Source organism: Culex pipiens, chromosome 3, assembly GCF_016801865.2.
Source record: "Culex pipiens pallens isolate TS chromosome 3, TS_CPP_V2, whole genome shotgun sequence".
Lineage (NCBI taxonomy): Eukaryota > Metazoa > Arthropoda > Insecta > Diptera > Culicidae > Culex > Culex pipiens.
In genome coordinates this window covers 115,527,571-115,542,433 of record NC_068939.1, presented here as the reverse complement: position 1 = coordinate 115,542,433, position 14,863 = coordinate 115,527,571, and the positions used below count along the sequence as shown (strand labels likewise).

At 40.5% G+C, this 14,863-nt stretch overlaps 1 protein-coding gene across 1 annotated transcript; it reads left to right on the top strand.

Annotated features, from left to right (window-relative positions):
- The first annotated feature begins 302 nt into the window (after positions 1-302).
- Positions 303-12,471, top strand: LOC120414015 (GTPase HRas). Its single transcript, XM_039575031.2, has 4 exons — positions 303-1,528; positions 10,051-10,191; positions 10,269-10,384; positions 10,449-12,471. Exons 1-4 carry the CDS (start codon positions 1,390-1,392, stop codon positions 10,623-10,625), a joined length of 573 nt encoding a protein of 190 aa, XP_039430965.1. The 5' UTR covers positions 303-1,389; the 3' UTR covers positions 10,626-12,471.
- Positions 12,472-14,863: the final 2,392 nt, after the last annotated feature.

Sequence of the window (14,863 nt, the reverse complement as noted above, 5' to 3'; positions counted from 1 at the left end):
AGCAAGATTCTAGCAGAACTATTGCTGCCAGAAAATCTCGTGACCGGGCAGCGTTCAGCGTAAGAATATTCTCACTCAGTTAGAATTCTGTGAGAATGCCGTGACTGGTGTTGCTTGCCATATAAATGAGGTGTTTTCAATTAGGCGTGTAATTAAAACCCTCTAGCCGAGGGGTCCACTCTGTTCATGTGTCTCTCTCAAATCTGTAACCCCTAAATTTCTAAAACGTCAACGCACGATGACAGCCCGAACCGGTTCGCCTGCAGTGCTGCCAAACTCTATTGAACCGCTTCCCATCGTCGAAGTCAGGGAGGCTGCTGCTGGCCCTAGCCAAAAAGAACAACCAAAAAGAATCGCTCGCGATCGTCATCATTGTCAGACCACACAAATAGGAAAGGAAAAAAGGAGTGCTTGTGACTTTCAGCAGGGACAACGGAATCCGGGAAAGTGGTGTCCATTATCCGGTGCGCGCGGGGAGCAAGGAGTTTGGAGTGGAAAAGTGGTTCGGCTTTTGAGCTTGAGGAAGAAAAACAACGCGCATCGGGCCTCGAAGAAAACGCCCTGCGATTGGGGCTCTCCTCTTGGCAGCAGCAGCAGCACAAAGTACTGTCAGCACCACACACAAGAAAGAGAAGAGACCGGAAAATTTTCAAAGCAAGAAGCACAAAAAGTGAACAAGTGGATTTTCAATGTTTTTTTTTCGCTTCTCCGTTTTTTCTCTGCGCGTTGGATTTTTGAGCTTTGAACCGATGAGTTGGTGCTGCTAGAGCGTGTGAATTTCCGGGTGGAGGACCGCGTTCCGGATTTGGCCTGGTCATCGGGAGCCGGAGCAGGAGAGCAGGGAGGCGGATTTTGTTGATGTGATTTGTGCATGAGTCACTGCCCCGTCGGAGGAGGAAGAGCAGAGCAGCTTTGTGTCCTCCCTTCTTCTGAGTAAACACGTCAAGAGGGGACACCGGGGAAGGTTGGCTGCTTCACTTTTGGCAAATTGTTAAGTAATTAACTCCTTCCTACTCGCGACGCAACGAGTGTCTCTGTGTGTGCGTTCGCGCGTGTGTGTATGTGTGTGCAACAGTATTTGACGACGACGACGACGACAAGGAGCGTCCGGGATTAATCAAACACACCAAAATAAGAAGGAAGAAAAAAGCAGCAGAGAACGCGAAGAAACGACGGCGAGCGTACACATAATCAACATAATCAAAGAACGGAGAAGAGAGCCCCCTCGAGGCCAAAGTCATCCAGCAACAACAACAACAACAAAGGGAGAAGCGCAAAGGGGGATTTGGCGTTGCATGGTGCCGGAGTCCGCCGCCGTGGCCAACCTGTAGCGTAACCCCATTCCCGGAAGCAACGTTAAACGACAGGCAGACAGACAGGCAACAAAAAATGACCGAGTACAAACTGGTGGTGGTCGGTGCCGGAGGCGTTGGCAAGTCCGCCCTCACGATACAGCTCATCCAGAACCACTTTGTGGACGAGTACGATCCGACCATCGAGGACTCCTACCGGAAGCAGGTGGTGATTGGTGAGTAGTGCTTCTAGTTGTACATTTTGGTGGTTAAAACTTGCTTTTGAAAGACTGGAAAGAGCAATTATTTATAGTTGAAAAATTGCTAAATATTTAGGATTTTTTGTTGCTTGACATTTTTAACGTTCGGAAAATCTACGTAAACTCATGCAGACTTGGCCATTGTACATCGGCCCAGCAAGTTTTCTTAGTTGATTGTAGACTTATCTATATTACCGTCATTTGGGGCGAATTGGGACATCAGTTTTAGGATTTTTTTTTTTTATTATAGACATTTTACCACCTTTGTGGCATTCATGTCTTTGAAAAATGGTTCAAATTTTGTTGTATAAACTGGTTTCTTTCAGGAAATTTATCATCGATATCTCCTTTCTTTTCTCGTTTGCAAGAATGGTTGGAAGTGTTCCACTGATGAGTTTTAGGAATGTTGCAGCCTAATATTTTGCTTTTTTGAAGTGGTTTCGGTTAGAAAAGATTCAGAGCAACAAAATGTGTTTATTCATTCGCAAATTTGAAGCTTTTAACCTTTTCATTTTCCCATCATTACCTTTTTTTTTAAATTCAGGCCTGAATGGGTAAGTGGTCTTAAACGTGATGTACCTATTCAGACTGTAGTCCCGATTCGCCCCAGTTGACGGTACTTTACTTAACTATTCTAAGCTAAATGATTAGCTTGTAGGGTAGTTCCCAGGTCCTTATCTGGTCGCAGCACCATAAATGACATAATAAAAATAATTCAGAAGAGTTGTTACAAATGTGGAGCAACATTTGAAAAGGGTACATGAGCATTTTGACAGCTGGAAATATTTTGCAAATTTCGAGACAACCGGCAAGTATTTAACAAAACCCACAGTGTTGAAAGGTAGCTGGGAAGGCCAGCCATCCATCCGTTCTTCCGCTTTAAAATCAGCTCAGAACATAACTTTTCTATAAAAATTAACTCTAAATTGCCATGATAAATAATTTTTTTTTTTTAGAATTTGTGAGTCCTCTGGTTGTGGAGGGAGCACCAACGGTTCTTCCTCCGCCTCAACCAGCAAATCGGCATCGCCTTTGACCGACTCGTTGTCTTCGAGCTCAGCTTCCTCTTCAGCAGCCGAACCGACGCATCGTCGGACCGAGCTGACTACTCGTCCATGAAAATACCGTCTCGGCTAGTCACGACGGACTTTGTCACACGAAAATGCGACAGGACCGGTCGCTTGCCCGTGATATTCTCCTCCGGTGTTACCGACAGTTCTTTCGACGGTGGTCGCTTGATCACGTACGACGCAGTCGCCACTGCTTCCTCCCAAAATCTTGCCACGCCGCGCCGGTTGTCATCTCGTAATCGCCGATGTCCCATTTGGCGATGCCGCAGCTCGAACTCGTCGTCTGCTTGCACCAGAATCGCACGAGATCGTTTGGTTTCGGTGAGCTTGTAGAGACCGTCCGTCCCTCGGCCAAACGCGTCCTTCGTTAACTTCACACGAAATCCTTTCTGGCACACTTCACTTTCTGAAAGCAGGTTAATCGCTAGGTCGTGAACAGGACACATCACGTCGTTCATCGTCAGGTCCCAAATCTCTACATCACAGTCAGCTTCCAGCTTGTCGGTTCCTTTTGCGACGACGGCGATCTCCGCGTCGTTGTCCACATTGATCTGTATCTGTAGTGTCCCAACTACTTGCAACGGGAACACTGACTTCCGCCAGCTGGTTGCCAGTCGACTGGCAGAATCCCGGTCAATTTCCTCAGGAGACCGATCCTCCGGGTGGAACCGCTGTCCTTGAACGTGTCGCGTAAGCTTCTCCCCGAGGTATCTGTGCTGTGGCCATCGTTTCAGGACACAACTTCTTACAAATTCTTTAGTTGAAAATTTTCTTTAAACTGTTATTTTCTCCAAACAGCCGTTGCTACGGTCTTGCAGGTTCGAGTGTTGGACAACGAATGACAAGCTTTATTCAAAACAACCTAGTCGTAGCTTACTACAACTTGCTAACTAATTCAACGGTTACTTCTCCAACGGAATTGACCAAATATGCAACTGGCAGTCCTTGGCAACGCTTGCTGCCGACCTGAATGCATTTCCGGGAGTAACTTCGTCTTGAGGCTGTCCCCGGTAATGGCGAGTCCAGGGACATAATTTTTTGCTTGGAATCCTCCGGAAGATCGGCGAATAGAAAATGATGGACGGTGGACGCGACTTCTTTTAATAAGATTTCCATGGAACCACTTGCCGCGAGGGTCGTTGTAATCAACTTCCGTAGAAGATCTTCCACGGTGTATTTTCTCGAGCACATTAACCCCCACAACCTAACCCCGCCTCTAGACGGGCTTCGATCTGAAAAATCGTCAAACATCAATTTTTCAACCAATTTTTTATCTTTAAAGAGCATTGCTAGTCTTGTTGCTAGTGCAACTTTTTTCAAAAAGATTTTTTATCGATATCATAGGATATTTCTCAACAAAACTCGTTGTAAATCGTCAAAAACATATTCATATCTCGGACGTAAGGGCCACCGTGATCTCCGACACTAATTTTCGTTTTTCTTCAAATTGAAACAATATTTCATTTGTTTTAAGTGTAGGGCACTCGAAGGACGTGTAGATGAACAATTTTAAGCATGTTTGAAATTGGTTTTTCGTAAGTAGGTCGAATACCGATGCAAAAAAGGCTTTGTTTACCAATGGCTCTTACGACTTTTTGAAAACTAATCCGAGAATATTAATCAATTTAGCCATGGATACACAGCAAAAATTAGGAATCCGGTTGCGTGTAGAAGGCCTGGGTGTATAATTAATTCGGCATTATTTTATTATCGCGGGCGTTAATAATTAGAGTTCACGCGCGCTGATATGACCGCAGAAGAATGGCCGCATGACAGCCGCAGAACAAATTTTCGGCTGTTGTCAAAGGTTGCCTTGAGTTTTCGGTTGACTTTTTGGAAAATATTGAAAGCAAACCAAGTTGACAGCCAAATCAACACGGAATTTTAGTTCAACTTGCAGATTTTTACACTGCGGTAGTTCGGCGGCTTTAACCTCCTGTCAGTTGAAGCGAAGGAGAATCGTGATTTTATCTCGCAATAAGCAATATGAAATTTTATGTAATATTACACCCTGAAATATTTAGCCCATCAGTATGGGAAACCTTGAGTGGGCTAAGGCCTTACTGTTGGTGCTTGGTTTGAATCCCGTCGGTTGCAACTTTTTTTGTGTGTTTACAACAGTTACATGCAGTATGTAATGTCTTTTTTCACAAAGGTGATGTGCATGCTTTTGCATTCGATTTTACCATCGTATTTTTTGCTGTGTGTCTCAAAAGATTCTTTCTAACATATTTTACCATTATTAGACCAAAAACAAAAAGTATTACAACAATTTTACTGAGTTATCAAGCTTTTTTTTTAGAAATTACCCCATAAAGCAAGCAGAAAGTACAATGAAGGCCCAACATAATATGTTTCTTTGCTCAGTTTGTTATAAAAATACATCAAAATGTTGCCCTGATATAAATTTGATCATTAAATAAAGTGAAGCTTGCTGCATATCCCCAAAAAAAAAACTAATACCGTAAACTGGGGTCAATCGGGACACATGGGGCCAGCGATGGAATAATCATCAAAAGAAAATCATTGGACGTTCATCAAGAGAAAAAATCCGAATGTAGTATGGCTCTTCTCTCTCGCGCACCAAAGATCGGTAAAAAGAATCTAAAAAAATCTTCATCTTGATTATTCGGCGGAATATCTTTTTCACTACTATACTAGCAAGTGTAACGTCACACGTCGAAATATGACCTGTCACATTTTGTAGATGGGCAATGTGTGTAAACAAAGTGAAATAAATATTTTTAAGTGGTGCTGACAAGGAAATTCACAAAAAAATCATCAGCAGATTGATTTTCTTGGAGATGTTCGGGAGCGATTTTCTTCTCCGTGATTTGCCTCCTCTCTCTTTCGCTGGTGAAGAAAGTTCGCAAGCGAAATTGATTTTTTTGCGATTATTCCATCCCTGCATGGGGCGAATTTGGACAGCAGTTTAACCATGTTGGAGCACAATATTTTGATTTTTCTGGTTGGTTTCGGTTAGAACAGACTCAGGCCAACAAAATGTGTACATCCATTTCCAAATTTAAAAGCTTTTAGTGCTCTAAAAACTGCTGTCCCTATTCAGACTGTAGTCCCGATTCACCCCAGATTACGGTAAGCGACTTTCTCCTGGTGGTTTGTGGAAACTTTGACCAGCAAGGGCTCGTAAACCTTTGGCCAGCGATGTGCAATATGGGAAAGGGAAGTAATTTGTGTCGGTAGACAGTATTGGTTTGATTCGCATCATGTTGAGTCAACGGTTGTGAATGTACCTGAAACATCTGAAAAAAGGGGTTTCACTTCTTTCCATTTTCAAATATCTTCTGTTTATATTTTTTTTTTTCAATGTTTTTATAATACGAAACGACGCAATTGTAGTGCGCCATTGCATTATAATGCATTCAAACATCACACGCGTTTATGCGGCCAGGCCTACTGCGTGAAGTTTACCGCAGAGATGATTCGTTGAAGTGGGTTGTGTTTAAGTACGGAGTGTTCAAACAACACAATTCTGCGTGGGGACAGGTTACCATACAGATACGTAGGGGAAAGTGGGGCAAGTGTAACAAGCTAAGGAAATGCTCGTTATAACCCATTAAAAACGTGAAAAATTTGTCGGATTTTTTTATAATCATCTTATTCCAGGTTTTGACTAAGACTTTGATAGAACAGGTTTTTAAAAAATCCAGTTTTTGACTGTAAAAAACTGATTTTATTTTTTTTGATTTTCCGTGCGTTTTACTCAACTAGTGGGGCAAGACGAACAACCCGTTGGGGCAAGAGGAACAATGCATGAAACAACATGCTAATTTGCTAACAATTGAACTGTTATCACTTAGATACATCAGATTACAATGTATTTGAAACGTTTCTTTCATTTTTAGATTAAAAAATAATATTTTACTAAAAATTTTATCGTTTTTACAAAAAAAAAATATTACTGAGATTATAAATAGTAAATTTTCATGATATCACTATATTTTGTTTGGAATTTTTTTGTTAACAATTATTTATCAGTTTTTAAGTACTTTTAAGTATTTCTTTCCCAATAAAATATGTTGTTGCAGCAATTCGTATTTTTTTTCCATACTAAAAATCTATATGGTACACTTGCCCCACCTGAACAAGATTTTTTTAAAGCTCTCAACAAAAATAACCAAAAGTTAAATCATACTTTGTAATAGGTGCAAGTCATTGGTAGGGACACTACTGATCTAGGAAAAATTGCATTTTGTAAAAATTGCCATTAAACGAATCCTATGCCTTATTTTGTACTTTCCAAATATTATAAGTGTTGGCCTTCGAGGAGTGGACTGTATTTTATCGCGGCAACCGGAGACGTTTCGGACAGGTACAAAAAATGCGACCGATCGATTCAACGTGTAAAACTCGACTTGAACTTTATTCTGTTGGCATGCGTGTGTGAGTGTGTTAGTGTGTAGTGTATTTGTGGTAACTCGCACGTTCTGACGTACGGCAGACTGGGGATGCTCAAGCGTGATCAACATACTCCCGGGCGTTGAAATACCGATTTCAATCACTCTCCTCCTCGTCCAACGCTGAAGACTCGATTTCTCCAGGACCGCGCTCCAATCACCAAGACAGCCGTCTCGGCTCGGCATCTCCCTCGGCAAGACATCGGTCATCGATCTCCGCATCATCGGCACGACGTTGCTCACCGACTCGTAGTCGACGTATCTGTCCTCACCGCTCCTTTGGTGGTGTTCGTTTCGATGATCGGCTCTCCGCTGCAAGACGTCACGCACACTTATTATCGTTTCGCGTGCTGCCTCTCTCTGCTTCACTAACACATGCAACTGTGCTTTTCTCCCCTTTTCCTTCCGCTTTCTGCTCAGAACCTGCTTTCAATCGGGGCGGCGTCGATGGGGGTGGCGACGACGGCGACGATGTTCACTTGCATCCGTCCGCCATTTGCAATCACAACACTGCCGAGGCCAAATCTTCCAAATTTCACCTTCTTCTGCTGCGAAAACGGAACACCTCCAGGCTGATTCCGTCGCGATCACAACTTCCGGATCAGTTTCGACGATCTCCGGACAGTGCTACTCGATACTTCCATGCAGCAGCAATGCGTCTCTGTTCCGACCGCGGAACGCACACATTCACAAACCTTTTTCCGAGGCAAAGGGAAGCCAACAACAATTTGAACTGTTGCTCGATTCACGAGACGGCACTGCGTCACACTCGCGGAGTCAACCGACGAGTGCTCGATTTCCTTTTTGAGGTAAGGGCACCTACACCAACTGGATCCTCCAAGTTGATGCTCGTTCACTTGTTCCGCGACGACACGGCGTCACATTTGCGGACACGGCCACAAATGCTCGAGGAAGTTTTTCCGCAGCAACCGCTTTTTCCCGAAAGCGCGTCACTACACCCGACCGACAGCAGCGATCGAATGCTCGTAAACTCTTTCCCTTTCCGAGGAGGGAAAGAGCTTCCGCCGAGATTCACTGGGTCTCGCGATCCGGTTCCGAAAGGACCATGTTGGCCTTCGAGGAGTGGACTGTACTTTTCGCGACGACCGGAGACGTTTCGGACAGGTACAAAAAATGCGACCGATCGATTCAACGTGTGAAACTCAACTTGTCATTTATTCTGTTCAATGCTGTTAATCGTTGAAATCAACGGCGTTTATATCATCGATGTCGATGATCGTTGATTTAAACGTAATCGTAATCGCAGCCATCGTTGATTTAATCGTCAACGTCAACGGAGTCGTTGATTTAAACGGCGTTGATTATCGATAATCAACGAGTTGATCAACGGCGTTCTTTTATAGTTTTCTAGAGTTTTATGAGGAAAGAACGATTTTTTCATAAATGTTTTGATTGGGAAACATTCTCAAATTGATGCGGCATGGTTGTTGGAGGATCCGGGTTTACCAAGAGGACCGAAGTGACCGGATTTTAAACGTCATTTAAGCCCTAGCTAATTGCTGGCCGCATCCATCTCCACTTTGGTTCCCAAGTCCAACCAGGATTTTCTTATGTAAATGACACCCAGAACGGAAATTGGGAACCGAGATATGGTCGGATTTTCACCGGAATTATTGTTCCGGCGGGTTCATCGACACAATTTGTTTTTCTATGATACAATACTGAATTGACCACATGACCCATGTTCCAGAACCCATATTAAGATTGGCCAAGATGTCAAACTTCGTGACAGACTGGAGTAGCCTACTGTTGGTGATCAATGAGTTTCGATCGAATCCCAAGAGATAAATCTTTCGCGTGGTGCCGAAAACCAATCGCAGTAGGTCATAAATATTTTGTTTACTCATTGATCAATAACAGTAGGCTACTCCGGTCTGTCGCGAAGTTTGACATCTTGGCCAATCTTAATCTGGGTTCTGGAACATGGGTCATGTGGTCAATTCAGTATTGTATCATAGAAAAACAAATTGTGTCGATATTTAGCCACGCGAGACTCTTACTGAACCCGCCGGAACAATAATTCCGGTGAAAATCCGACCATATCTCGGTTCCCAATTGTCCGTCCTCGGTGTCATTTACATAAGAAAATCCTGGTTGGACTTGGGAACCAAAGTGGAGATGGAAGTGACCAGCAATTAGCTAAGGCTTAAATTACGTTTAAAATCCGGTCACTTCGGTCCTCTTGGTACACCCGGATCCCCCAACAACCATGCCACATCAATTTGAGAATTTGAGAAACATTTATGAAAAAATCGTTCTTTCCTCATAAAACTCTAGAAAACTATAAAAGAACGCCGTTGATCAACGCGTTGATTATCGATAATCAACGCCGTTTAAATCAACGACTCCGTTGACGTTGACGATTAAATCAACGATGGCTGCGATTACGATTACGTTTAAATCAACGATCATCGACATCGATGACGTTGATTCAACGATTAACAGCATTGATTCTGTTGGCATGCGTGTGTGAGTGTGTTAGTGTGTACGTGTATTTGTGGTAACTCGCACGTTCTGACGTACGGCAGACTGGGGATGCTCAAGCGTGATCAACAATAAGAAAACAATGGTTTTGAAAAAAACTTCATTAAATCTTATGCTCCGTGGCGTTTACGTCGTTTTGGCGGTTATGTGGTAGTAGAATCAGCTAATTGCATTGCTAGCAACAATTCCTCATACTCGAAATAATCAAAATTGTAAAATTACGGCCGTACGAGCGATTGTTCCTCTTGCCCCATATGGTCGTCTTGCCCCACCTTCCCCTACACCATGCTGAGAAGTTTTGGTGCCCCGGGATCCTCTGGGCAGTGTAAAGCGGCCAGGCCTACTGCGTAAAGAGTTTGCCGCAGAGATGATTTACTAGGTTTAGCTTGTTCAAACAACGGCACAGTTTTTGTACTCCGGGGACTTCACTGCAAGTTTTAACTGCAACGCTTTCCAGTGTAACACTCAACATGGTTATACTTTTTTTTATTGCCACGCAACCCAGACGGTGAAACGTGTTTGTTGGACATTCTGGATACGGCCGGTCAGGAGGAATACTCAGCCATGCGAGACCAGTACATGCGAACCGGGGAAGGCTTTCTGCTGGTGTTTGCAGTAAACAGTGCCAAAAGTTTCGAAGATATAGGTGAGTTGCGGGCTTGCGGAACGCATTGGGGAAAGAAATTTGAACGGTTTTTTTTTGAATCTTTTTTCTTTTCTCAGGAACGTATCGAGAGCAAATTAAGCGCGTCAAGGATGCCGAAGAAGTCCCAATGGTTCTCGTTGGCAACAAATGTGATCTCCAGGCATGGGCCGTCGATATGAACCAGGCGAGAGATGTGAGTCTTGTTGTGTCTTCGTATGTGAAATGATTGTTCTAATTGCTTTATGCTTTTTTTGTAGGTGGCGAAGCAGTACGGGGTGCCATTTGTCGAAACGTCCGCCAAGACCAGAATGGGAGTCGATGATGCCTTTTACACGCTCGTTCGCGAGATTCGCAAGGACAAAGAAAGAGGGAAGAAAAACAAGAAGCACAACAAGCTTGGCTCGAGCCGTCGATTCAAGTGTCGGTTGCTGTAATTTTTTCAAATCTATTTTATTTTTTCTTGTGAAAATCAAGTGCTGCCCAATAATCACGTTTTACATCATGATCTACGACGCAAATGAAAAACAAAAAAGAAAAATAAACAAAAAACAAGAAAGTAACGGTTTGCAATGAAATTGGCTAACCTTTTCCAAGACCGCACAAACTAACACTCAGATATGCAGTGTTGTTACCGCCTCTTTGTAATACTTTGCGGGGAAAGATCATGGAATGCATGAAAAGCGTGGTAACAAACGGAAGATTTAATCTACATTTGTCTGCTAATACTTTAGATTTTTGCTATTACTGTATCGAAATTATATTCTTGTTACGCAAAACAATAGAACGAGCTAGAACCGCGCGCCCGTTTGCAAAGCGAGAGAACGAATACTGCGCAAGAGAAACGCGCACAGGAAGAAAGCAAAAAGAGACGTAAATCATAAGTGAAAATTAGCTTTAGAAAGAGACAGTAATGTTTTTATTTTTATTTTTCTACACTATGCAATGTATTTTAACTTTTATCATTTTTATCAATCAATAGCGCTAAACATTATCGGTAACTGAACCGACAGTCGAAGGATAATCTGCAGTCACAATCGTTTATCTGTTTTTCTGTAGTTGCAATTGTTTTGTCTAAATAAATCTCCTGAAAAAAAAAATAACGGGGGCAACCAATTCTCAAGAGCAATCCTTTGAAAAATCAACCCATTTCAGCAACTTCTGCTCACATTGTTCTCTCAAAATACCGTTTACACACACATACACAAGTGATAGGGATTGTTTCGTTGATGATCGTTTGAACGAGTTGCTTTTTATCAGTTTCTAGTAGATTGTTTTACACCGTATTATAAACTATGTGAATAATTATAACAAAACCGTGAATTCGCATGCACAACAATTCTTATAAACAGTATCAAATCCAATAAACATTTGCTTATAAACACCTAAAAACATTCAAAATGTTTGCTATCCTATAATCCAGTTCTAGCATCAATCAGGAAGCGCCGATTGCAACCAAAACAGAGTTGTATTCGAACTGCTTTTCACACGCAAAAAAAAAATCGGATGGTACCATTAAAAATGCCATCTTCCACAACCTCGCTAACGCTAGAGGAGCAAACATTTCTATCCTCTAGCGTTAGAGAGCGAGAAAAAAAAGCCCAAACTGAAAGTTTACTCAACACACTAACACTCAACCCAAGTCTAAATCGTGAGTATCATTGTATGTTGTCAAAATTAATAAAAGCGAAAGCACATTTCGATTATGGATCGGCTGTTTAAACAAAAAACCGCGCGCAAAACAAAACAAAAAAAAAAGGAAATGCAACTCGGGGTAATGAAATGAAAGATGAAACGAAAAGAAAAAAAAAGAATAAATTGATGAGATAAAAGATTCCAAAACTTTCACACATCCATTTGAAATGAAATGAAGAAAACAAAAAAATGAAGAAACAAAAGCAGGCATATTTTAGTAAAAAGATTCAATCGGGGAAAAGTGATGAAAGAAAGAAAACAAAAAGGGATGAACCTGTTTAGTAATTATTACAGAAAACAAACTAATCTAGGGGAACGAACAGTACAGCGTTCTACTTAAGCATTGGTGGTCTACGATGATGCACAACTTTCGACGACTGCCTCTACAATTCAACTAAAAAAAACTACATCAAAGAGCTTTGCAGTCATCGAAAACAAGTACTGTACGTGAGAAAAACACAACTATAACAACCCGCGCGAGCGCATAAGGTAGACCCTACTGATGGTTAAGCAAATCACTGTAAAACGACGAATGTAGCAAAAATATTGAATAAATAAAATTGATGAAACATATTCAATCTAACAAGACGGTGGACTTGTCTTTTCTATCTGAATTTCCTTTTTTTAAGACGATTGATTGAGCTCAAACTCAACCCAATTAAACGAATCAACTCTGCGGTAAACTGACGACAGTAGGCCTGGCCCTGTTAACATCTCAACTCCCAACCAGTACGCAGTTCCAAATAAAAGGGGTCAAGATACAACATTACGAACAGCAGAACAAAGGAGAGCAATTCTCTACGAAATAGGTTTTTTTTTAAATTTTGTATTTTTAATCCGGCTGAAACTTTTTGTGTGCCTTCGTTATGCCCAAAGAAGCCATATTGCATCATTAGTTTGTCCATATAGTTTTCTTTACAAATTTGGCAGCTCTCCATACAAAAATGTTTTATGAAAATTAAAAAATCAGTATTTTTTGATCGGTTTAGTGTCTTCGGCAAAGTTGTAGGTATGGATAAGGACTAAACTGAAAAAAATTATACACGGTAAAAAAATGGTGATTTTTTTTCACTAAAACTTGATTTTCAAAAACTTTTCCACTTTTCAGAAATTTCCAGAATGTAAAAAAAAACTTTGACCGGGTTATGAATTTTTGAATCAATACTGTTTTTTTTCAAAAAATCGAAATATTGATCGCAAAACATGTTCAACTTCATTTCTGGAGCAACATTTGAAAGGGGCGGTACGACATTGCTCTTACGGCCTTCGATTACACGCGTTTAAATGGGACGAAAGTTCGTAAGAGCAATGTCGTACCGCCCCTTTGAAAGGTTGCTCCAGATTTTTCTATGTAAAATCGAATTTGCAATCAAAAAGCACTTGAGTGAAGATTTTATAAAGTGCACCATTTTCAAGTTATAGCCATTTTTAGGTAACTTTTTTTGAGTCGCAGTTATTCATCTTTTTTAAATTAGTGCCCATGTTTGCACACTTTTGAAAAAATCTTAAAGAGCTGAGAAAATTTTCTTACTTACTTTTTTGAACTTTGTTGATACGACGCTTAGTTGCTGCCATGCAAAGGTTAAAAAACATGAAAATTGATGATTTCTAAGTCTCACCCAAACAACCCACCATTTTCTAATGTCGATATCTCAGCAACTAATGGTCCGATTTTCTATGTTTCCGAAAACAATATTTTATTTTTTTTAAATCAAGACTAACATTTCACAATGTAGAAAATTCAATATTACGTCTTTTTGAAATGTTATTTTTGAATTTAAAAATAAAATAAAATATTGTTTTCGGAAAGATCGAAAAATTTCACTAATGTTTCATATTTTAAAATTAAAAATTGGAACATTAGTTGCTGAGAAATCGACATTAGAAAATGGTGAGTTGTTTGAGTGAGACCTATTTTTAGAATATATTTAAAAATACAAAATTGGACAAAGTTATTTTTCCTTGCCTAGAAATTTTCCCTTTTTTTGACAATAATTCATGAGAAAATAATAGAAAATGTAAAATTATCATCATGAATTGTTCTATGAAATTTTCCGTTCTTTTTAGTCATGTTAAATTTGTCGTGAAAGCTACATATTTTTTATTTTCCAATAAGGGTAAATTCTAGGTAAAATTCAAAATTGGATTCTGGGTGTCAATTGTACAACGGTAAAAAACACGATCAAAAACCATTTCTAATCATTTTTTTCATTTTAATGCAAAAAAAAAAAATTAAAAGACAACATTTTTTCGATGGATCAACTATGGTCCCCTTGGAAAGAGCTGTCAAGTAGGAACTTTTCTGTCAAAAAGGACCGCGAGGTTAATTTTTCAAAATTGATTTAAAAATCCATTTTAAACTCTTTGTGGTCGTACAAAGGGTCATTGTACTCAGAAAAATAAGCTTTATCGCTGTAAACAATAATATCAGCAATCTAAGCTTCATTTTAGGACCCAATTGGCATAATTCCATTTGACATAATGGCAAGGATAATAGACCTTTAGCATAATACTAATTTTGCATAATGATTTAAACTTTCAACAAAAAATCAAAGACAATTCTGGATGGGTTTTAAAGTGACAAAAGTTGATTTTTCATTCTTTACAGATAGGAAAAGTCTCTTGACTTACAATAACTGCTGACACAAGATTAATTTTCCCTTCTTTAACACCTAAAACCCCAAGCTCGAGAAAAAGGGGGAATTTTCATACAAATCTCGATTTTTATTATTAGGTCCTATACATATAAAAGACAATAGCTTATAGGACCTTTTAAAAAAAAACTCTGGAAATTTCCCCTTTTCTCGAGCTTGGGAGTTTAGGGGTGAAGAAGGTAAACCCACAGACATAGTCTGTGCTAGAAAGCCTTATAAGGCTTTCTAGTCATAAATTTACCAACACATTCAAAGTATGCTTATATTACAGCTGGACGTTTGTTTGCATCAGGTTTCCTATCTCTTTCTAGCAAAAGTTTTTTGTC